Source organism: Phocoena phocoena, chromosome 1, assembly GCF_963924675.1.
Source record: "Phocoena phocoena chromosome 1, mPhoPho1.1, whole genome shotgun sequence".
Taxonomy (NCBI): Eukaryota; Metazoa; Chordata; class Mammalia; order Artiodactyla; family Phocoenidae; genus Phocoena; species Phocoena phocoena.
In genome coordinates, this window is record NC_089219.1 from 64,650,647 (window position 1) to 64,675,120 (window position 24,474).

Genomic DNA, 24,474 nt, shown 5'->3' on the forward strand with positions numbered 1-24,474 from the left:
TTCCCTACAAATTTAACTATATTCCCACTTAACTCTTATATATCTATACTGAATAGAAGCAACTTCTACTTAATCTTAAATCAAGAAGTATCTCACTTCTTGTCCAAGATTGGCTCTCCATCATGGTTAAGTTTAATCTCCCTGTTTTCAATTACTTCCCTGCTACTGTCCCTATGCCTCACCTATAAATATGATGTAGTCTCACCCATCTGTAAAATGCACACACACAAATAATCATACACATCCCAACCCTCCATCCTTTGTATCTAACTTTTATTAAGAGTCCTTGAAACAGAATTCCATATTTGCTGTCCCACCTTCTCTCTTCCTGTATCTCAATCCACTGACTTCTATCCCTATCATCCTATCTAATACTTTTACAAAATTATCTTTGGACATTTCTCATTGAAGCACTTCCCTTGGCTTCTGTACACCACACTCTTGGTTTTCCTATGACTAATGTTTACTTCTGGAATTTTTAAAGACCTATCCATACCCTACTTAATGTCACACTGAAAGGATTTTCTCCATTTGTCTTTTTTCAATCTGAACACACTGTCCAGATGACTGCAACCAAATCCACAGCTCCAACACTCACCTATGTCCTGATGTCTCTCAGATTTCTCACTTTAAGCAGGAACTCTCTCTGGAGCTACAGAACAATATGGTCATACTGATTATCCAATTACAGGCTTACCTTGGAGATACTGCAGATTGAGTTCCAGACCACCACAAAAAGGGAATATTGAAATACAGCAAGTCACATGAATTTTTTGGTTTCCCAGTACATATAAATATTATGTTTACACTATAATGTAGTCTATTAAGTGTGCAATAGCATTGCCTAAAAAATCAATGTACATGCCTTAATTTAAAAAATATTTTATTGCTAATAAAGCTAACCATCATCAGAGCCTTCAGCGAGTTGTAATCTTTCTACGGTAGAAACATCAAAAATCACTAATCACAGATCCTCATAACAAATATAATAATAATGAAAATATTTGAAATATTGTGAGAATTACCAAAATGTAACACAGAGACATGAAGTGAGTAAATGCTGTCAAAAAAAATGGCACTTATAAACTTGCTCCATGCAGGGTTACCACAAACCTTCAATTTGTGATAACTGCATTATGTGTGAAGTACAGTAAAGTGAAGTGCAATAAAACAAGATATTCCTGTAAATTCAACTTGCTCAAACATGAATCTTCTTCCTTAACCTGCTTTCTCACATGCTCTTAGTGGATGGTGCTATTGCCCATATGAACCTAACCCAGAAACCCTAGAACCATCCCAGGCTATCTTTCTCTTTCACTTCTTCATATCCAAATATTGCTAGATCCAATATATTCAACATCCTAAGCATGTGATCTCTACATTTTCTTCTGTTCTCTACCATTGCTTTATTGCATGTCTTTATCACTTCTCTAACTTACTAAAAATGTCCTGATATCTGAAATAATCCCTACTCCCTACTCCCTTCAAATCATAATATGCACTATTGCTAGAATGAACTTTTCAAAATGCAATGATATGATATGATGATATGGCATTTTTGCTGGTATATGATTGAAAGATTAATTACAAATTTCTTGACTTGGCACACAAAATCCTTGATCTAGTCCCTTCTTACCTTCTCAATCTCATCTTCCTTCACCCTATATATAATACCTTCCATTCTGGCAATATTCAACCACTTGCATTCCTGAAAACTACCTGATAATCAAACCTCAATGCTTTTTGCATGCCATTCCAGTTTCTTGACTGCCCTTCTCAATTACTTGTCTTACTATCTTAGTCTTTTGGAGACTCAGTTCTTTCCTCCAAGAAGTCTTTCTTGACATTGATCTGAGTTTAATATCCTTCTACAATATTATCCTGTGTTAATAACTTATTTGACACACTTGGCAATGTTGAATTTTATCTGAGCCCTGTGATCCTGGAAAACACTGAAGGTTAAGAAATCTCCTTAACCCTTTATTTCAGGAAATGGTTTTATTCAAAGAAGAACGCTTCCACCATATTACTTAGATTGTACCCATGAACGTCCCTCTTGTTCGTCTTTGACAAGGCCCTGACAGACTTTCTAAATTCACATTCTTTGCCTATTAATGATTAGTTTAACTGCTTTGTCTATACTGAGCAGTCAGAATAAAATGCTTGTTAACCAAACTTTGGTTAAGATTCTCTCTCCTTCCCCTAGTCCCCTGGACTTTGCCCCACCCTCAGCCTGTTACCCTAAACACAAACATACACACACACACAAACACACACATGCACACACACACACCATGAGACCAAATGTGATAAAAAAAAAACCCGTAAAATTACAGGAAATCACTACTATACCAGAAACCAGTAAAGGATAACATTTAAATAAAAGATTATATCATAGGGGCTTCCCTGGTGGTGCAGTGGTTGAGAGTCCACCTGCCGATGCAGGGGACACGGATCCCACATGCCACGGAGCGGCTGGGCCCATGAGCCATGGCCGCTGAGCCTGCGCGTCTGGAGCCTGTGCTCCGCAGCGGGAGAGGCCACAACAGTGAGAGGTCCACGTACCAAAAAACATAATAATTTACTTGCTCATAAGAGGCCTACACCCTCCCTCCCTTTCCTTATTTAGATGGTATATAAGCATGAATTCTCACCTCGGGGAGTTACTCATTTTTCCCTGGGTATCTTCTCGGTATACATGAGGTATAAATGTTAGTAAACTTTTGTTTGTTTTTCTCTTGTAATCTGTCTTATATTACAGGGGTCTCAGCCAAGAACGCAGAAGGGTAGAGAGAAAATTATTTTTGCTCCCCTACGGTAGTTTGGGAGCAGGGAGGTTGATTGCATAAGTAAGAAGGGAGGGAGAAGAATACAGGAGGGAACTTAGATGACTAGGTTTAAGTGGTCCTGGTCAGATGCTGCAGTTCTCACCAGCAGAGAACCATTAAGCTCACACTGCAGTTTACAGCAGAGTCCTGCTTCCCACCAACATGTGAATAACTCATCTCTTTAAAGAGATAAAACGAATAATCATCAGCTGTGGGTGGAGTTAGTGTCCCTGCCAGAAAACAAGTAACCTCAAGACAATACTCAAGTTTTATGATGTCCTAAAACAATTATCCAGTAAAATGCCAATAAAGATATCACTGCAAACTTGAACAAATGGCATAACCATTTGATATCTGAGGACAAATGGATGTATCTACTTTCTAAGGGAAAGTAATGCATTTCCTCCACTATGTGAGTGATGACTCTGGAGAAAAACTGCTTGGGTTTAAATTCCAGTTCTACCACTTGCTAGCTATGTGATCTAGGGTAAGTAACCCACCTGTCCCCTATTCATCATCTGTAAAACAGAGATAACCTCACTGGGTTTTTGTGAGAAAATATTTGTAAAGCACTTAGAACAGTGCTAAAACATTCCAAGCATCCAAACAATGTTATCTGTCAACAGTTTAAGGACTTCTGTATGCCTTATTTGATACTTAAAAAAATTAGTAGAGGAATATACTAAGCAATTTATCCAAACTAACATAATGTAAAATTTAAAAATTAATAAATAAACTATAAAAGATGATTAGTACTAATATTTTCAATCCAATAAAAGGAATTAAAGAATTGTAGAAAAAGCTTAACAAAGGACAACGCATGCTTAGGCAAAATACTATCAAGAATCAACAAAACAGATGATAGAATAATGAAATATCTATACTCTACCACTTGCTATTGTAACCCTGGGATGAAAATAGGGCTACTGTTAACCCTGGTATAAAGCATAATGAGGCATTTCAAAAGAAAAGTAAAGACTTTTGTAAAAATGACTCAGATGGAAGAGAATATTTTGTGTTCCAACAGGAAGAGTACTTTAAAAAAAAATCTAAAACTACGTTCCATTCAGACTGCATGTAATTACATAAAGAGATTTCCAATTAATTTGATATTCTCAGTACATTTGTACATATTTAATTTTTTCTTTATTTTTTCCATGTTTTTATTTCTTTTATATGTATCTAGTCCCTAAAGTCTACCATTTTCTATTCCATTTGTTTTTTTTTTGTATCAGAATTTCCTAATTTGACACAGATTTTCTCAGCATAATGGAAAAATGTAAATCATACTAATCCCACAAGTATTTATTTCAAATAGAATTAACACATGCAGTTTTCACTTCTTTATTCCATCTGTAATATATTCACTTTAATAGTCACATGAAATGGTGAGTCCCTGTGTGAAACTCCCCACAAAAGCTAGGAAGATTTTTTATTATTTTATAACTATTTCTAAGGATCACTGGTAAACACTTTGGGAACACACTATAGTCAATTCACAAATCAAAAAAAAAAAAATTCACCTGAATCAAGCAACATTAGATAACAAAATAAAATTTAGAACCATAATAATAAAACACAATAAATTTTTTAGAAAAGAAGAAAATCACAGACAAGAACAAAAACTTTACACAAATTTCCACCACTTGAAGTACCTATTATCATTTTAAAAATATTCACTTCCAAATACTTTCCCCAACTCTGAGCTTATCTTTTCATTCACTTAACAGGGTCTTTTACAGAGCACATATATATATTTTTTTAATTTGATGAAGTACACTTTACCATTTTTTCTTTTTAAACACTGTGCTTTTAGCATCACGTCTAAGTCTTTGCCTCGTCCTAGATCCCAAAGGTTTCTTTCAGTTTTATTTTCCTAAAAGTTTTTTAGTTTTAAGTTTTACATTTAACTCCAAGATCTATTTTGAGTTAATTTTTGTATGAGCTGTGAAACTTACATTGAGGCTCTTTTGTGTGTGTGTGTGTGTGCGCACGCAATTGTTCCAAGTAACATTTATTGAAAAGGCTATATTTTATCCATCAAGTTCTGTGCATATTTTGTTAGATTTACACCTAAGTATTTCACTTTTGATTGATTATAAATGACATTATATATTTAATTTTGGTGACCAGGTATTCATTTTTAGTACATAGAAATATGATTGATTTTTGTTTGTTTACCTGGAACCCTGCAGCCTTGCTAAGCTCACTTTTTAGTTCTAAGAGATTTTTTTGGTAGATTCTGTGGTATTTTCCACATATGTGATCATTTCATCTGCAAATAGTTTTATTTCTTCTTTTCTCATCTGTATGTTTTTTATTTCCTTTTCTTACTTTATTCCACTAGCTAGACTTTCCAGCAGCATGTTGACAAGAGAAATGAGAACAGGTATCTTTGCTTTGCTCCCAATATTGGGGAGAAAATATTCAGTCTTTCACCATTAAGCATAATGTTGGTTGTAGGTTTTATCTTGATGTTCTTTATAAAGAAGAGGAAGATCCCTCTATACCTATTTTTCTGAGTTTTTTAACGATGAATGGATGTTGAATTTTGTCAAATTTTTTTTTCCATGAATTGATATGATATTTTATATATATATATATATTTAGTCTTTTGATATGGTGAATTATATTAATTGATTTTTTCAAATATTGAACCAGCCTTGCATACATGGAATAAGTCCCACTTGCTCACGGTATATACTTCTTTTTACATATTGCTGAATTGTATGTGCTAATATTTTGTTATAGATTTTTATGCTTACATTTGTTAGGGATATTTTTATCCCAGGGATAAATCCCACTTCATCATGGTGTATATCATTTTAATGTATTGGTGAACTTGGTTTGCTAATATTTTGTTGAGGGTTTTTGCATTCATGTTCATCAGGTATATTGGTCTGTAATTTTCTTTTCTTGTAGTGTCCTCAACTGGTTTTGATTTCAGAGTAATGCTGACCTTGTAAAATGAGTTTGGAAGTGTCTGCTTAGCTTCTATTCTTTTGAAAAGTGTGAGAAAAATTGGTATTAATTCTTGTTTAAATGTTTGGTAGAATTCACCAGTAAAGCCATCTGGTTATAAACTTTTCTTTGTTGGGAGGTTTTTGATTACTGACTCAATCTCCCTACTAGTAATCAGTCTGTTAAAATTTTCTATTTCTTAATGATTCAGTCTTAGTAGGTTGTATGTTTCTAGGAATTTATCCATTTCTTCTAAGTTGTCCAATTTGTTAACATATAATTGTTCATAGCAGTCTCTTATAATCCTCTGTATTTGTGTGGTATCAATTTTGATGTCTCCTTTTTCATTTCTAATTTTACTCACTTAGGTCCTCTCTCTTTTCTTAAGTCTAACAAAGGGTTGGTCTATTTTATCTTTTCAAAAAAAAAACCTCTTAGTTTCACTTATTTTTCTGTTGTCTTTTTAGTCTCTATTCTGTTTATTTCCACTCTGATCTTTCTTTATTTCCTTCCTTCTACTAACTTTGGTTTAATTTGTTCTTCTTATTTCTAACTCCCTGAGGTGTAAAGTTAGGTTGCTCATTTGAGTTCTTTTTTTTTTTTCTTAACATAGGCATCTATCACTATAAAATTCCCTCAAAACAACTTTTGCTGTATCCCATAAGTTATGCTGTCATTCCATTTTCATTTGTTTCAAGATATATATTTTTTATTTCTTCTTCGATCCATTGGCTGTTGTATGTTGTTTAATTTCCACATAATTGTGAATTTTCCAGTTTTCTTCTTGTAATTGATTTCTAGTTACATACTATCATGGTCAGAAAAATACCTAATATGATTTCAATCTTCTTAAATTTGTTAAGGCTTATTTTGTGGCCTAGCATATGATCTATCCTGGGGAATGTTCTATGTTTGCTTGAGGAGAATGTGTATTCTGCTGCTCTTGGATACAATTCCTATGTCTGTTAAGTCCATCTGCTCTAACAATTAAGTCCAATGTTTCTTTCTGATTTTCTGTCTGTATGATCTATCCATTGTTGAAAGTGAGATATTAAAGTCCCTTACTATTATTATATTGCTGTCTATTTCTCTCTTCAAGTCTCTTAATATTTATATATTTAAGTGTTCCTATTTTGGGTATGTAAATATTTACAAATGTTATACCTCTTATTGTACTGACCTTTTTATCATTATATAATGAACTTCTTTGTCTCTTATTACAGTCTTCAGCTTACAGTCTATTTTGTCTGCTATAACTACACTTGCTTTCTTTCAGTTTCCATTTGCATGGAATATATTTCCATTTGCGTGGAATATCTGTTCTTTTTTATTTTTCAGTCTTTTTTCTCTCTGTTATTCATATTGGGTAATTTCTATCTTTCCTTTCCTTCATTATGTCATCTTTCCCCTCCATTCTGCTGTTTAGTTCATTTACTGTGCTTTTTATTTTGGGTACTGTATTTTTGAGTTCTCAAATTACCATTTGTTTCTTTACTGCTACTGTTACTCTGCTGAGGCCTTCTATATCTACATGTTTCAAGCATGTTTATAATTGCTCATTGAAGTATTTTTATCATGGCTACTTAAAATTTATCAGATAATTTTAACAATTCTATCTTCTCAGTGCTGGCATCTATTGATTGTCTCCTTTCACTCAGTTTAAGATCTTCCTAGTTCTTTGTATGTTGAGTGACTTTTGCCTGAAACCTAGATATTTTTGTATTATAATACTTTCATTGTTATTTAAAATTTCTATTTTAGCTGGCTTTGTCTGACACTGTTCCAGCAGGGGAAATGTGAGTCATTATCATGTTACTTCAAGGGGGAGGTAGAAGTCCAAGTTCCTCACCACTCAAGCCCCTACTAACCCCCAGCTGGGGAGGAGAGCTCATTGTTACTTCTGTGTGTAGCTGGGAGTTTCAACTTCTATGTGCTCTTCATTGACACTGCTATGGGTGTAGTCTTGTTATAGCTGAGCAACTGTGAAAGTCCTGATCTCCATTAGGACTCCTCTGACACCACCCAATAGGTGTTGGGTTGCCTCATTAGAGCCTCACAAGGATGGAAGTCCAGGATCTCCATTCAGGCTTTACTGGGATGGGTGCAGGAAGGACCAGTTTTCTCTCTGTGGTTATCGCCTAAAAGTTATCTGTTTTACTAGACTGACTGTTTCTTGGTTGTTTGGATAGAAAAGATACTTCTATTTGTATTTCTGGTATTTTGTTTTTTTGTTTGCACCCTTTGGCCTTTCTGGGTTACTGCCTTCTTCAGCTAAAATTTTAGTATATATAAAGGAAAAAAAAACAGCAAAACAGCAAACTCACTCCATCATTTTCATTCCTCAGGTTCTGATTGCCTTAGCCAGTCAGTTTCTGCTCTTCATTACTCATAGTCTTTTTATGTTTGTTCTGTATATAATGTCCAAGGAATTTCTATAATATATAACATTATATAATACCTTATATAATAAATAGTAATTATATAATGTATATAATGTCCAGGGAATTGAGCAGTACTTTACAAGAGAAACATCTACTCTATCTTCCCAGATATAATTGTCATATAGCACTGCATAAGTTTAAGGTGTACAGCACAATTATTTGACTTATGTACATCACTTTCAGTCTGTATGTGTCCCTAGGGCTGAAGTGGGTCTCTTGTAGACAGCATATATATGGGTCTTGTGTTTGTATCGATTCAGCCAATCTATATCTTTTGGTTGGAGCATTTAATCCATTTACATTTAAGGTAATTATCGATATGTATGTTCCAATTACCATTTTCTTAAATTGTTTTTGGTTTATTATTGTAGGTCTTTTCCTTCTCTTCCGTTTCCTGCCTAGAGAAGTTCCTTTAGCATTTGTTGTAAAGCTGGTTTGGTGGTGCTGAATTCTCTTAGCTTTTGCTTGTCTGTAAAGGTTTTAATTTCTCCATTGAGTCTGAATGAGATCCTTGCTGGGTAATCTTGGTTGAAGGTTTTTCTCCTTCATCACTTTTACTATGCCCTGCCACTCCCTTCTAGCTTGCAGAGTTTCTGCTGAAAGATCAGCTGTTAACCTTATGGGGATTCCCTTATGTTTTATTTGTTGTTTTTTCCTTCCTGCTTTTAATATTTTTTTCTTTGATTTTAATTTTTGATAGTTTGATTAATATTTGCCTTGGTATGTTTCTCCTTGGATTTATCCTGTATGGGACTCTCTGCACTTCCTGGACTTCATTAACTATTTTCTTTCCCATATTAGGGAAGTTTTCAATTATCATCTGTTCAAATATTTTCTCAGTCCCTTTCTTTTTCTCTTCTTCTTCTGAGACCCCTATAATTCGAATGTTGGTGTGTTTAATGTTTTCCCAGAGGTCTCTGAGACTGTCCTCAATTCTTTTTATTCTTTATTCTGCTCGTTATTTCCACTATTTTATCTTCCAGGTCACTTATCCGTTTTTCTGCCTCAGTTATTCTTCTACTGATCCCTTCTAGAGAATTTTTGATTTCATTTATTGTTTTGTTCATCAGTGTTTGTTTACTCTTTTGTTCTTCAAGGTCCTTGTTAAATGTTTCTTTTATTTTCTCCATTCTATTTCCAAGATTTTGGATCATCTTTACTATCATTATTCTGAATTCTTTTTCAGGTAGACTGCCTATTTCCTCTTCATTTGTTAGGTCTGGTGGGTTTTTGCCTTGCTCCTTCATCTGCTGTGTGTTTCTCTGTCTTCTCATTTTGCTTAACTTACTGTGTTTGGCATCTTTTTTTTGCAGACTGCAGGTTTGCAGTTTGTGTTGTTTTTGGTATCTGTCCCCAGTGGCTAAGTTTGGTTCAGTGTGTTGTGTAGGCTTCCTGGTGGAGGGGATTAGTGCCTGTGTTCTGGTGGATGAGGCTGGATCTTGTCTTTCTGGTGGGTATGTCCAAGCCTGGTGGTGTGTTTTGGGGTGTCAGTTGCCTTATCATGATTTTAGGCAGCCTCTGTGCTATGGATGGGGTTGTGTTCCCAGGTGTTTGGCATAGGGTGTCCAGCACTGTAACTTGTTCGTCGTTGAGTGGAGCTGGGTCTTGGCATTGAGATGGAGATCTCTGGGAGATTTTCACCATTTGATATTACGTGGAGCTGGGAGGTCTCTTGTGGATCAGTGTCCTGAACTTGGATCTCCCACCTCAGTGGCACAGCCCTGATGGCTGGCTGGAGCACCAACAGCCTGTCCTCCACACGGCTCAGAATAAAAGGGAGAAAAGAAGAAGGAAAGAAAGAAAGAAAAAGAAAGAAAGAAGAAGATAAAATAAAATAAAGTAAAATAAAAGTTATTAAAATAAAAAAATAACGAATAATTACTAAGAAAAACTTTTTTAATAAAAAATAAACCAGACAGAACCCTAGCACAAATGGTAAAAGCAAAGCTATACAGACAAAGTCACACACAGAAGCATACACATACACACTCACAAAAGGAGAAAAAGTGAAAAAAATATATATATTGTTGCTCCCGAAGTCCAGCTCCTCAATTTGGGATGATTTGTTGTCTACTCAGGTATTCCACAGATTCAGGGTACATCAAGTTGATTGTGTAGATTTAATCCACTGCTCCTGAGGCTGCTGGGAGAAATTTCCCTTTCTCTTCTTTCTTCACACAGCTCCTGGGGTTCAGCTTTGGATTTGGATCTGCCTTTGCATGTAGGTCACCTGAGGGCATCTATTCTTCACTCAGACAGGACGGTGTTAAAGAAGCAGCAGCTTTGGGGGCTCTGGCTCCCTCGGGCTGGGGAGAGGGAAGCTGCCCCTGGAGCACGGGACCCTGGCAGTGGCAGGCTGCACAGGCTCCTGGGAGGGATGGTGTGGATAGTGACCTGTACTTGCAAACAGGCTTCTTATTTGCTGCAGCAGCAGCCTTAGCATCTCATGCCCGTCTCTGGGGTCCATGCTGATATCCCCAGCTCACGCCCGTCTCTGGAGCTCCTTTAAGTAGTGCTCTTAATCCCCTCTCCTCCCATACCAGGAAACAAAGAGGCAAGAAAATGTCTCTTGTCTTTTCGGCAGCTCCAGACTTTATCCTGGACTCCCTCCCAGCTAGCTGTGGTGCACTAGCCCCCTTCAGACTGTGTTCATGCAGCCAACCCCAGTCCTCTCCCTGGGAACCGACCGAAGCCCGAGCGTCAGCTCCCAGCCCCTACCCATCCCGGCAGGTGAGCAGACAGGCCTCTTGGGCTGGTGAATGCTGGTTGGCACCACTCCTCTTTGTAGGAATCTCTCCGCTTTGCCCTCCACAACCCCTGCTGCTGCGCTCTCCCCGTGGCTCTGAAGCCACCCGCAGTCTCTGCCCACAAAGGGGCTTCCTAGTGTGTGGAAACCTTTCCTCCTTCACAGCTTCCTCTCACTGGTGCAGGTCCTGTCCCTATTTTGTCTCTGTTTTTTCTTTTTTCTTTTGCCCTACCCAGGTATGTGGGGAGTTTCTTGCCTTTTCGGAGGTCTGAGGTCTTCTGCCAGCATTCAATAGGTGTTCTGTAGGAGTTGTTCCACATGTAGATGTATTTCTAATGTATTTGTGGGTAGGAAGGTGATCTCCACATCTTACTCTTCCACCATCTTGAAGCTCCTCTTCTGGGCACAAGTTTTTTGTTTTGGTTTTTGTTTTTTTTTGGTACGCGGGCTTCTCACTGTTGTGGCCTCTCCCGTTGCGGAGCACAGGCTCCAGACGCACAGGCTCAGCGGCCATGGTTCATGGGCCCAGCCGTTCCATGACATGTGGGATCTTCCCGGACCAGGGCACGAACCCGTGTCCCCTGCATCGGCAGGCGGACTCTCAACCACTGCGCCACCAGGGAACAGGCACAAGTTTTAATCACATTAATTTGTTCTTTTAGAATGAACATAGACTTCTTAAATTTCTACATCCATGCCCTTCTGATAAAAGAATAATACTTATTGAAAAAATTGTGTGAAATATTATGAGGTTCATTATAATTTTTCAGTTTTCATAATGTTCTTATACTCAATAAGTGGAACTAAATGTTTTGAAAATGTATTTCAAACACTACTAAATAAATAAATATCCCCATAGGTTGTCATTTATTACTTTCTCAAGTGTTTGTTTATACTGCTATAAATTAAATAAAATCTTTCAATAATCAACAAATAACCAAAAGAACATTGCTTCTATCAAAAATAATGAATAAAAATTTATAGGTAAACTGAAAAACTTTTATTCAAATAGATTTCTTTAAATCTCTACAACTCATAAAAATTTTGCTGGAATTTGGTGTACTTACATCTCTTTCAGGCTTACTCCAGTTGTGATGCGTTCTATTAATGCTTTCTCCACAACATTTTTCTTCAATTATTCCCTTTTTTTTTGACATTTTCAACCTCTTTTTAAAAAATTAAAACTAATTTCCCTCAGCTTAAAAATACATTATAGTATCATCTCACTTTTTTTTAAGGCTTTCCATTAATCATATTGTCTACAGTTAAGACATTATGTTTCCTTTGTCCAAAATTTTCTCAGAAAAGTTTCTATACTTGGCAATCACGTATTAACCATTACAATTTCATATATACCCCTACAAGTTAGTGAAATTTCAAAGATGTAACAACCTCTTCACTATCAAAAAGACTTTCAAAATAGTTTTGTATCAGTGCTACCTTTTATTGGCTCTTTAAAAACATTATTCTATTTTAAATCACTCTTTTCTCTTAAGTGGTAATAAACCATGTCTCTGTTTTTCCCCCTATGTCATTGGATCAATCTCTGTTTTCCTCATTATTTCCACTGCTTTCTATGCACAAAATGAGAATGCACTCTAAGGCTCTGTCCTTAGCTCTTAGACTTTATTGATCCCTACATTTTCGTGTGACAGTTTGGCTTCAACTATGAGCCCGAGCAAATGACTATTGGATTTACATCTTAGACCTAGAACACTATTTCTGAATTTTAGTTCATTTCCAATGCCTGGCTGATATCTCAATATCAATATCTTGCCTCAAATAAACATGACCAAACTTAACTTTCTACCAAAACTCTTCAAATGCCACCATTTCTGTTAACTAGGTTATTTATTTCCCTGATTACTGATTCCCAAAGTTCAAAATGCCAGAGGAGTCTTTCTTCACTTATTCTTCTCCTATTGCATTCAATCAATTATTTAAAAAATCTTGCCAAATCTTTGTACTGGTCCTTTGTAATGTAATGTTGATTGTAGGACTAAGACCAAGACAGACCTGAAATCTCACCTTCATGACTGTCTAGATGTCTTATATTAGATAAGTTCCTAAACCCCACTATATTTAATTTTCTTCCATAAAATAAGAGTAATACCTTTCCAAATCAAAGGATATGATGAATAGATAAAACACTTTTCAGAAAGTCCTTCCCCATCCACCCTAGCTGAAGTATTAGCCTAAATCTCTACCCGTTTCATCCTATGTTACCATTTTATTTTATTTAGAAATTAACACTATCTGACATTCTATGGTTGACTGATTGACTGGTTTTTGCTTACAAGTTTATTCCCTATGTCTTTCCATTGGAGTTCATGAGAGCTGGACCTTTGTCAGTATTATTTACCACAGAATCCAAAATAATCCCTCTCACATATTAGGTGCTCAATACATATTTGGTAAAGGAATGAAGGAATAAAATACATGAAGTGCCTGCCACAATGGCTTTTAGAGTGTCTGTCCTCTACTTTATGCTGTCTTCTTTATTCTTTGCCACTGCTATCTTCCTGTATCAACCTTAATCACATCATTTCTGGCCTACAATAATTGGTCTCTCTGCCCTCATCTGTCTCCTAATCCCCATTAATCTGCTAGTAAAATCTGGATTAATCTCCTTTAAAAAAACTTTTTGTTTATAAAAACAAGTCATTCATAGACACCAACTATGACAGAATGTCTTTTAATTTCCTATTCAAACTACTTCAATAGATCTTCATAACATTCATTAAGAAGTCTAAACTCCTTAGTATATCATCCAAGATTCTTTTCAGTACTCCCCCCGCCCCGTCTCTAATTTCCAACTAATTCCTTATACAAAACTCAGTCATTTTGATTGTCCTTAAAAGGGTCATGTCTGTTCCTACCTTTGATTACACCATACCACACAACTAGAATACCTAAATGAAATTCTTCCTTTAGAGTCCTGGTTAAGATACCATACTTAAATACTGCCTTGTTTTATATTTCCCTATTTTTTTAAACTATTATTATAGAATCATTAATATACTCATAATTTTTAAAGAATCATATGCAGCTATAAAAAGTCTTTCTAATCTCCAGCCTTCCCAGGTATAATCACTGTTTATTGTTTATATATCCTTTCAGATGTGATTAATATTCAAATGCTTTTAGATTTTTCATCAATATTCAATGTTTATATATGTATATATGTAGAATTATATATACTTACAACATATTATAAACACTGTTCTGAAACATACATCTTTACTTTCTGTATCACGTACCTGACTTGTCTAACAGAATTAACCACTGATTTTGCAGAATTAACCACTGATTTTGAATACTTACATGACTTATTTGCTCTAATATTCATATGACATGAAGCATGTTTTCTTCTATTTTTGTCTATCCATTTAAGTATTTTGTAACCTCCAACTAGATATCAAATTTCCCAAATACTTCTTTCAACATTTTAAAAGTCAACATACAATGGTGATTTGAACATGTAATGTCACCATATTAACTATTTAGAAATTGAATATTTTATCCTCTTCCATTAAAAATCCAAATAATAATCAAATGCCTGGAATTAAACATTAAAAAAAAAATAAACTATTTCCTAATGGAATCATTCAAATATGGAAAAAAAAAAAACAGATCCACTTTCAATTAAAAAACAAATATTCTGAGTCAACCAAAAACTTCTAAAACTAAGAAATGAGAATAGCAAAGTGGCAGAATATCAGATTAAATAAAATTTTAATTGTATTTCTATATGCTTATAAAAAACAATCCAAAATGAAATTAATAAATGATTCCATTCATAATATCACAAAAATAAATAAAATGCATAGAAATAAATTTTTAAAAATTAAGTGAAAGACTTGTACACTGAAAACAACAAAACTGAGAGAATTAAAGAGTACTTAAAAATAAAATGACAGTTCATGTTCAAGGACAAGAATACTATTATAAAGATGGTAATTCTCCACAAATTGATCTATAAATTCAATGGAATACTTATCACTATCCCAGCAGGAATCATTGTAGAAACTGACAAGCTGATCCTAAAATTCATTTGTAAATGCAAGGAACCCTGAATAGCCAAAGCAATATTGAAAAAGAAGAGCAAAGTTGGAGAACTCACACTTTCCTATTTTGAAACTTAACACAAAGCTATAGTAATCAAGACTGTGTACTACTGCCATAAGGACAGCTATATAGACCACTGGAATATAACTGAGAGTCTAGAAATAAATGCTTACATTTATGGCCAACTGATCTTCAACAAAAAATATCAAGGCAATTCACTGGGGGAATGGGGCTGGTATAATTGAATATCCACATGCAAAAAATGAACTTAGACTCTCACTTCACACCATGTAAAAAAATTCATTCAAGATCAAAAATAGATATAAATTTCAGAGATATAATTATTAAAATTTTAGAACATAAAAGAAAATTTTTTAGCCCTGAATTAGGCAGAGTTCTTAGATATAACACCAAAAGCATGATCCATAAAACAAAAAATTCTAAATTGGACTTCATAAAACTCAAAACTTTTTGCTTCAAAAAAGACCATTAAGAAAATGAAAAGACAAGCTAGGAGAAAATATTTGCAATTCTTCTATCTGATAGAGGACTTATACCCAGATATCTGCTGTTACAAATCAATAATGAGACAAACATCCACTTTAAAAATGGGCAAAAAATTTGTATAGACATTGGACCAAAGATATATACATAGTTAATAAGCAGATGAAAAGATGCTTATCAACATCATTACTTTTTAGAGATATACAAATTAAAACCATTGTGAAATACCCTTTACAAATGTCTATAGTACAAAAGACAGAAAATACTGTTTGCAAGAACATACAGAAAATGGAACCTTCATGCATCAGTGGTTTACACTTTTTAGAAAACAATTCAGTTTCTTAAAAAGTTAAACATAAACTTACCATACGTCCCAGCAACTGCACTCCTAAGTATCTACCCAAAGAAAATGAAAATATATGTCTACACAAAGACATGTAAGTAGGTGTTTACAGCAGCATTTTCATAATAACAAAAACTAGAAATAATCCAAATGTCCATTGGTGAATGAACAAAGAAAATGTAATATATTCACATAATGGAATAATACTCAGCAATCAAAAGGAACAAACTACTGATACATGCTACAACATGAATAAGGCTCAAACACACCACCCTAGGTGAAAGAAGGCAGGTGACAAAGATTACATATTCTATGATTCCATTTTTATAAAATGTTTAGAAAAACAAATTAATAGAGACAGAAAACAGATCAATGGTTACCTAGGACCAAGTTGGGAGTGGGGATTAACTGCAGATGGGAAGGAAGGAAACTGGTGGAGTGGTGGGAATTTCTAACACTGGATTGTGAAGATAGTTATACAGCACTGTTAGTTTACCAAGATTATGGAATCATACAGGTAAGATGGGTGAAGTTTACAGTATGTAAGCTATACCTCCTTAAAGCTATTGAAACATAATGGAGACCCAAAAAAGTCAAATATTTGTTTCTCTACAATTTGATAATCTTAAACTCAATAATTTTTAGCAGTAGGCATATAAGCTTTTATAATTTTTTAGTTATAAGACATTCCTAATATATTCACTAGTTTACTATATTTTATGTAAATGATAAAAAATACTGGTTTATATATTTTAGGTAAAGAATTTAGAAGCTAAAATTTTACTTCTATACATTTATTTAAAATGAAACCATAATGAAGCCAATTACCTTTTTCAAAGCAGGGCAGAAATTAAAGAAAAGTCGGTGGTTATATGTTTTGAATCTTTCAGGAAGATGCCAGCTCTGAATTATTTCTTCATCAGAAATCACATGATGATCCAGTGCTTTGAGAGCCCATATACTGTTGACAAGAACATGTCTATATCCTTTTTTAAGGCTTACTGGACAATCAAACATAGTGAGAGCAATGAGGCTTGGACAAGCAGATAACATACATACATTCTTTAACTTTGCAAGCCCATTGTCATGTAGATAGAGAAGTTTTAGGTTCTTCAATCTACTCCAAAATCTGGTATCTGGTAGACTCTTGATCTGAAATATCATTAATATGTTAAATACAAATATAAATTTTCCATGAATTACATTGAAAAAGGAAAAATATTAAACATCTTCTATAGTTCAATATTTTCCCAAATAGCAAATTTCTCATTAGTAAGCAAAAACAGAATTTCTAATTACCCAAATGATGACTGGGGTAAAGCAAAATACACTAGGTGTCTGTAATTACTAGTGTAATTAAATAAACAAACATATATACTCCATTCAATAAAAGTCCCTTTGTAATAAGCAAACTCTTTAAACTTTTATAAAATACTTTCCTTACATGAAAAACTTAAGGGGGTCAAATCAATCAATGTTATAGTGATACTCCACATTAACAAAATGAAGGATAGATATCATACGATCATCACAATAGATATAGAAAAAGTATTTGACAAAATTCAACATCCACAAAAGACAACCCTCAGAATGAGAGAAAATATTTGCAAATGAAGCAACTGACAAAGGATTAATTTCCAAAATTTACAAGCAGCTCATGCAGCTCAATAACAAAAAAACAAACAACCCCATCCAAAAATGGGCAGAAGACCTAAATAGACATTTCTCCAAAGAAGATATACAGACTGCCAACAAACACATGAAAGAATGTTCAACATCATTAATCATTAGAGAAATGCAAATAAAAACTACAATGAGGTACCATCTCACACCAGTCAGAATGGCCATCATCAAAAAATCTACAAACAATAAATGCTGGAGAGGGTGTGGAGAAAAAGGAACACTCTTGCACTGCTGGTGGGAATGTGAATTGGTTCAGCCACTGTGGAGAACAGTATGGAGGTTCCTTAAAAAACTACAAATAGAACTACCATATGACCCAGCAATCACACTACTGGGCATATACCCTGAGAAAACCAAAATTCAAAAAGAGTCATGTACCAAAATGTTCACTGCAGCTCTATTTACAATAGCCCGGAGATGGAAACAACCTAAGTGCCCATCATCGGATGAATGGATAAAGAAGATGTGGCACATATATACAATGGAATATTACTCAGCCATAAAAAGAAACGAAATTGAGCTATTTGTAATGAGGTGGATAGACCTAGAGTCTGTCATACAGAGTGAAGTAGGTCAGAAAGAGAAAGACAAATACCGTATGCTAACACATATATATATGGAATTTAAGAAAAAGAAAATGTCATGAAGAACCTAGGGGTAAGACAGGAATAAAGACACAGACCTACTGGAGAACGGACTTGAGGATATGGGGAGGGGGAAGGGTGAGCTGTGACAGGGCGAGAGAGAGGCATGGATATATATACACTAACAAACGTAAAGTAGATAGCTAGTGGAAAGCAGCCACATGGCACAGGGATATCGGCTCGGTGCTTTGTGACCGCCTGGAGGGGTGGGATAGGGAGGGTGGGAGGGAGGGAGACGCAAGAGGGAAGAGATATGGGAGCATATGTATATGTATAACTGATTCACTTTGTTATAAAGCAGAAACTAAAACACCATTGTAAAGCAATTATACCCCAATAAAGATGTTAAAAAAAAATTCAACATCCATTTATGATTAAAACTCTCAACAAGCTGGGTATAGAGGGACTCTACCTCAACATACTAAAGGCCATATCTGACAAGCTCACAGCTAACATCAGTCTCAGTGGTGAAAAGATAAAATATTTTCCTATAAGAGCAAGAGTAAGACAAGGATGCCCTCTCTCACCACTTTTATTCAGCATAGCACTGGAAGCTAGAAGTTCTAGACAGAGCAATTAGGCAAGAAGAAGGAACAAAAGGCAACCAAATTGGAAATGAAAAAGTAAAACTGTCACTTTCTGCAGATTACGTGATATACAGGCATACCTCAGAGATTTTGTGTGTTGAGTTCCAGGCTACTGCAATAAAGCAAATATTGCAATAAAGCAAGTCACAAAAATTTTTTGGTTTCCCACTGCATATTAAAGTTGTTTACACTATACAGTAATCTATTGTGTGCAATAGCATTATGTCTAAAAATACCAATGTACATATCTTAAGTAAAAAATACTTTATTGCTAAAAAATGCTAGCCATCATCTGATAATGTGAGATTGCCACAGACCTTCAATTTGTAACAAATGCAGTATCAGTGAAGTACAATAAAATGATGCCCAAAAAATGCAGTACGCCTGTATATGGAAAACCCTAAATACTGCACAAAAAACTGTTAGAACTAATAAATAAAATCAGTAACATTTCAGAATACAAAATCAATACACAAAATTATGTTGACTTTCTACACATTAAGTATTAACTATCAGAAAGAGAAATTAATAAAACAATCCCACTCACAACTGCATCAAAAAGAATAAAATGCCTAGGAATATATTTAACCAAGGATGTGAAAGATATGTACACTGAAAACTATAAGACGTATTGAAAAGAAATTGAAGAAGACATAAATAAATTGAAAGATACTCTGTGCTTGTGAATTGCAAGAACTAATATTGTTAAAACGTTGATACTACCCAAAGCAATCTACAGATTCAACACAAGCCATACCAAAATTTCAGTGGCATTTTTCACATAAATAGAACAAATAATCCTAACATTTGTATGAAATTACAGAATACCTCAAATAGGCAAAATGATCTTGAGAAAGAACAAAGCTGGAGCCCTCACACTTCCTGAATTCAAGGATATTACAAAGTTACAGTAAAAAAAAAAAAAAAAAAACAGTATGGTACTGGCATTTAAAAACAAACAAACAAACACATAGGTCAATGGAACAGAAAGATAGCCCAGAAATAAACCAACACATATATGTTCAATTGATTTACAAAAAAAGAAACAAGAATATACAAGGGAAAAGAAGAGTCTTGTCAATAAATTGTGTTGGGAAAACTGGACAGACACTTGTGAAAGAATGAAACTTGACCACTATCTTATGCTACACACAAAAATTAACTCGAAATGGATTAAAGACTTGAACACAAAATCTGAAACCATAAAACACCTAGAAGAAAACATTGGTGGTAAGCTCCTTGACATGGGTCTTGGCAATATTTTTTTTTGATTTGACACCAAAAGTAAAGGCTAAAAAAAACAAAGCTGAGCAAGGGAGATGATGTCAAACTAAAAAGCTTCTGCACAGTAAAGGAAACCATCAATGAAATGAAAAGGCAACTGGGACTTCCTTGGTGGTCCAGTGCTAAAGAATCCACCTTACAATGCAGGGCACGTGGGTTCGATCCCTGGCCAGGGAACTAAGATCCCACATGCTGCGGGGCAATTAAACCTGCATGGCACAAATACTGAGCTCGTGCGCCTCAACTAGAGAGCTTATGTGCCACAAACTACAGGCCCACGTGCTCTGGAGCCCACATACCACAATGAAAGATCCCACATGCTCAACAAAGATCTCGTGTGCCGCAACCAAAGACCCAACACAGCCAAAAATAAATAAATCTTACCAAAAAAAAGGCAACCTACTGAATGGGGGAAAATATTTGCAAATCATATCTGAGAAGGGGCTAATATCCAAAATACATAAAGAATTCACACAATAGCAAAAACCCAAACGATCCAACTAAAAAATGGGAAGAGGATCTAAGTTAATGTTTTTCCAAAGAAGACATCCAATGGCCAACAGGTACATGAAAAGATACTCAACATCACCAATCATCAGGGAAATGCATATTAAAACCACAAATTCAATCACCTCACACCTATTAGAATAGCTATTACCAAAAAGACAAGAAATAACAAGTTGGCAAGGATGAGGAGAAAAGGGAACCATGTGCAGTGTTTGTGCAATTGTAAATTGGTGCAGCCACTATGAAAACAGCAAGGAGGTTCCTCAAAAAATGCAAAATAAAGGGCTTCCCTGGTGGCGCAGGGGTTGAGAGTCCACCTGCCGATGCAGGGGACACGGGTTCGTGCCCCGGTCCGGTAAGATCCCACATGCCACAGAGCGGGTAGGCCCTTGAGCCAAGGCCGCTGAGCCTGCGTGTCCGGAGCCTGTGCTCCGCAACGGGAGAGACCACAACAGCGTACCGCAATAAAAAAAAAAAAAAAAAAAAAAAATTCAAAATAAAGCTTCCATATGATCCAGCAATTCTACCTCCAGGAATTTATTTCAAGGAAATGAAAACACCAGCTCAGAAAGACACATACATCCCCATGTTCACTGCACCATTATTTATAATAGCCAAGATGTGGAAGCAACCTAAGTGTCTATCTATAGATGAATAAGTAAAGAAAATCTTGTGTGTATACACAGTGGAGTACTGCTGACTCATAAAAAAAATGAAATCATGCCATTTGAAACAAAATGGTGGATGTTGAGAGCATTATGCAAAATGAAATAAGTCAGACAGAAAAAGACAAGTACCACATGATCTAACTCATGTGGAATTTAAAAAAGCAAACAAAACCAAACTCTTAGATACAGAGAACTCATTGGTGATTCAGAGACAGAGGGGGTGGGTGAAATGGTGAAGTTGCTGAAAAGATACAAATTTTCAGTTATAAAATAAATGAGTCCTGGGGATATAATATACAGCAGGGTGAGTACAGTTAATCATACTAGATTATATATTTGAAGGCTGCTAAGAAAGCAGATATTAAAAGTTCTCATCACAAGGAAAAAATTGTAACTCTTTGGTGATGGATGTTAACTTGACTTATTGTGATCATTTTGCAATATACACAAATATTGAACCATTATGTTTTATACCTGAAATTAATATAATACTATATGTCAATTATATATCATTAAAAAATTAAGAAGTCAAGAAGTAGCCTTAAGACTGTGGATTTAAGAAGTAAACCAAATCACATACTGTTGGTCTAGATATTTTAAATCAAAAATGTTTGCTTATACTTAAAATTTTTGTGCTTACATATATTTTTTATTTAGTTTTAAACTGTTTATATTTCACATATAAGACTACCTGGGAGAAATACTGTACATAGATAACGTAAGTGCTTATTAAATATCAACTTCATTTATATGCAGATAACTGAAATGGCTATTGCTTACGTGATTTCCATGGAGATCAAGTTTGACTAATTTTATACAACTCTGAAGTGGACGAATATCTGTAATAAAATTGTTTGAGAAGATGCACACTCTAAGAGAGATACAAGATTGAAAACTTTCCATAGATTTTAAATGAAGGCCACTGAACTTCACAAAAACAAAATCTTTTTGATCTTCTATTATATTTTCATTATAGTGACTCCATTCTCTATGATTGGTTAGCTCTTCTGTGACTGTTCCATGAAACATCTAGGAAAAATGGGAAATTTTGAATGTTTTTTTTAACTTTCAAAAATAAATCTATATGAAAAAAATACTTTCTAATAGTGAGAATAAATGGGTAGAAAAGTTAAAATTTTTAAGAATATAATTTCCATAAAACCTTCTATCCCAAAGCATTTTAAATATATAACATGTATATAATTACAACTCAAAAATGTATCATTTCTCTCACCAATGAAATAATCAGTAAGAGGAAGAAAAACTTTCTTTTTCCTGAAATACTTAAAGAACATGAAATTCAGTGAAATAGCTGGGATAAAAACATCACCTCTAGGCAATACAACTAAAACAAACATAGAAAACTATACCCCTCAGACTTCCCTCGTGGTGCAGTGGTTAAGAATCTGTCTGACAATGCAGCAGACACAGGTTCGAACCCTGGTCTGGGAGGATCCCACATGCCACAGAGCAACTAGGCCCATGTGCCACAACTACTGAGCCTGCACTCTAGAGCCCGCAAGCCACAACTACTGAGCCCGCATGCTGCAACTACAGAAGCCCATACTCCACAACAAGAGAAGCCACTGCAATGAGAAGACTGCACACCACAGCGAAGAGTAATCCCTGCTTGCCGCAACTAGAGAAAGCCCATGTGCAGCAACAAAGACCCAACATAGCCATAAATAAATAAATAAATTTATTTTTTAAAAAAAGAGAAAACTATACCCTAACATACCTTGTATAACAATTTTGGTTAAAAGATGTTGTTAAGTAAAGAAGAGCATTGAATGATAAATTCCCAAGTTAGGAGAGTGATCATCTTTGTGAGAAAGGCTGATAAATGCAGCTAAATGAAATTAAGGGGCAATAAAGGGCTACAAGGATGATTCAACAATGTAAATCAATCATTGTGATAAACCTCATAAATGGAATGAAGGATAAATGGAATGAAGGATATGATCATATGATCATATGATCATATGATCATACCAATAGATGCAGAAAAATCATTTGAAAAAATTTAACATCCTTAAATAAAAATTCTAAACAAAGTGGGTACAAAAGCACTGCAATCCAGCATAACAGAGGCCATTAATTATAACCCTGCAGCTAACATCATACTCAATGATGAAAGGTTGAAATCTTTCCTCTAAAATCAGGGAAAAGAAAGTGCCCACTCTCACCATTCCTATTCTACACAATACTGGATATCCTAGCCGGAGTAATCAGGCAAGAAAAAGAAATAAAATCAGAAAGGAAGAAGTAAAATTGTCTTTGTTTGCAGATGACTTGATGTTATATACAGAAAATCCTGAAGACTCCATCAAAAAAATGTTAGAACTAATTTAAAAATTCAATAAAATTGAAGGGCACAAAATCAACATGCAAAACTCAACTGCATTTTATATTTGTTAACAATGAACTATGTGAAAAAAATAAAGACAATCCCATTATAATAGCATCAAAAATACTCAAGTACTTAGGAATGCATTTAAACAAGGAGGTGAAAGATCTGTACACTGAAAACTGTAAGACATTAATGAAAGGAATTGAAGAAAACAAAAATGATTGGAAAGCTACCTTGTGTTCATGGATTGCAATAGTTAATACTCTTAATGTCCATACTACTACTCAAGTCATCTATAGATTCAATGCAATCCCTATCAAAATTTCAATGACACTTTTCACAGAAATAGGAAAAGCAACTCTAAAATTCATATGGGACCACAAAAAAAAAAAAAAATAGGAAAAACAATCTTGTGAAAGAACAAAACTGGAGGCCTCATACCTTCTGAATTCAAAACAACATATTACAAAGCTACAGTAATCAAAATAGTACGGTACTAGCATAAAAACTGGCACATAGATCAAGGCAAAAGAATTGAGAGCCCAGAAATAAACCCATAAATATGCAACAACAATATCTGACAAAAGAATCAAGAATACTCAATAATGAAAGAACAGTATCTTCAAGAAATGGTGTTGAAAAAACTGCCTAAGAATGAAATGTTCACATGCAAAAGAATAAAATTGGACCCTTGTCTTAAACCACTCACAAAAATTACTGGATGGGGCTTCCCTGGTGGCGCAGTGGTTGAGAGTCTGCCTGCCAATGCAGGGGACACGGGTTCGTGCCCCGGTCCGGGAAGATCCCACATGCCGCAGAGCGGCTAGGCCTGTGAGCCATGGCCACTGAGTCTGCACATC

General features: G+C 35.0%; 1 protein-coding gene across 1 annotated transcript in view; it reads right to left on the bottom strand.

Moving 5' to 3' along the window:
- Positions 1-22,293, bottom strand: part of LRRIQ3 (leucine rich repeats and IQ motif containing 3) — a 187,370-nt gene extending 165,077 nt beyond the window's left edge. The window contains exons 1-2 of the mRNA XM_065894890.1: positions 22,045-22,293; positions 16,720-17,043 (exon numbers count right to left, since the gene is read on the bottom strand). Coding sequence (XP_065750962.1) covers positions 16,720-17,043; positions 22,045-22,293 — 573 coding nt within the window. The remainder of the gene's footprint in view (positions 1-16,719; positions 17,044-22,044) is intronic.
- Positions 22,294-24,474: the final 2,181 nt, after the last annotated feature.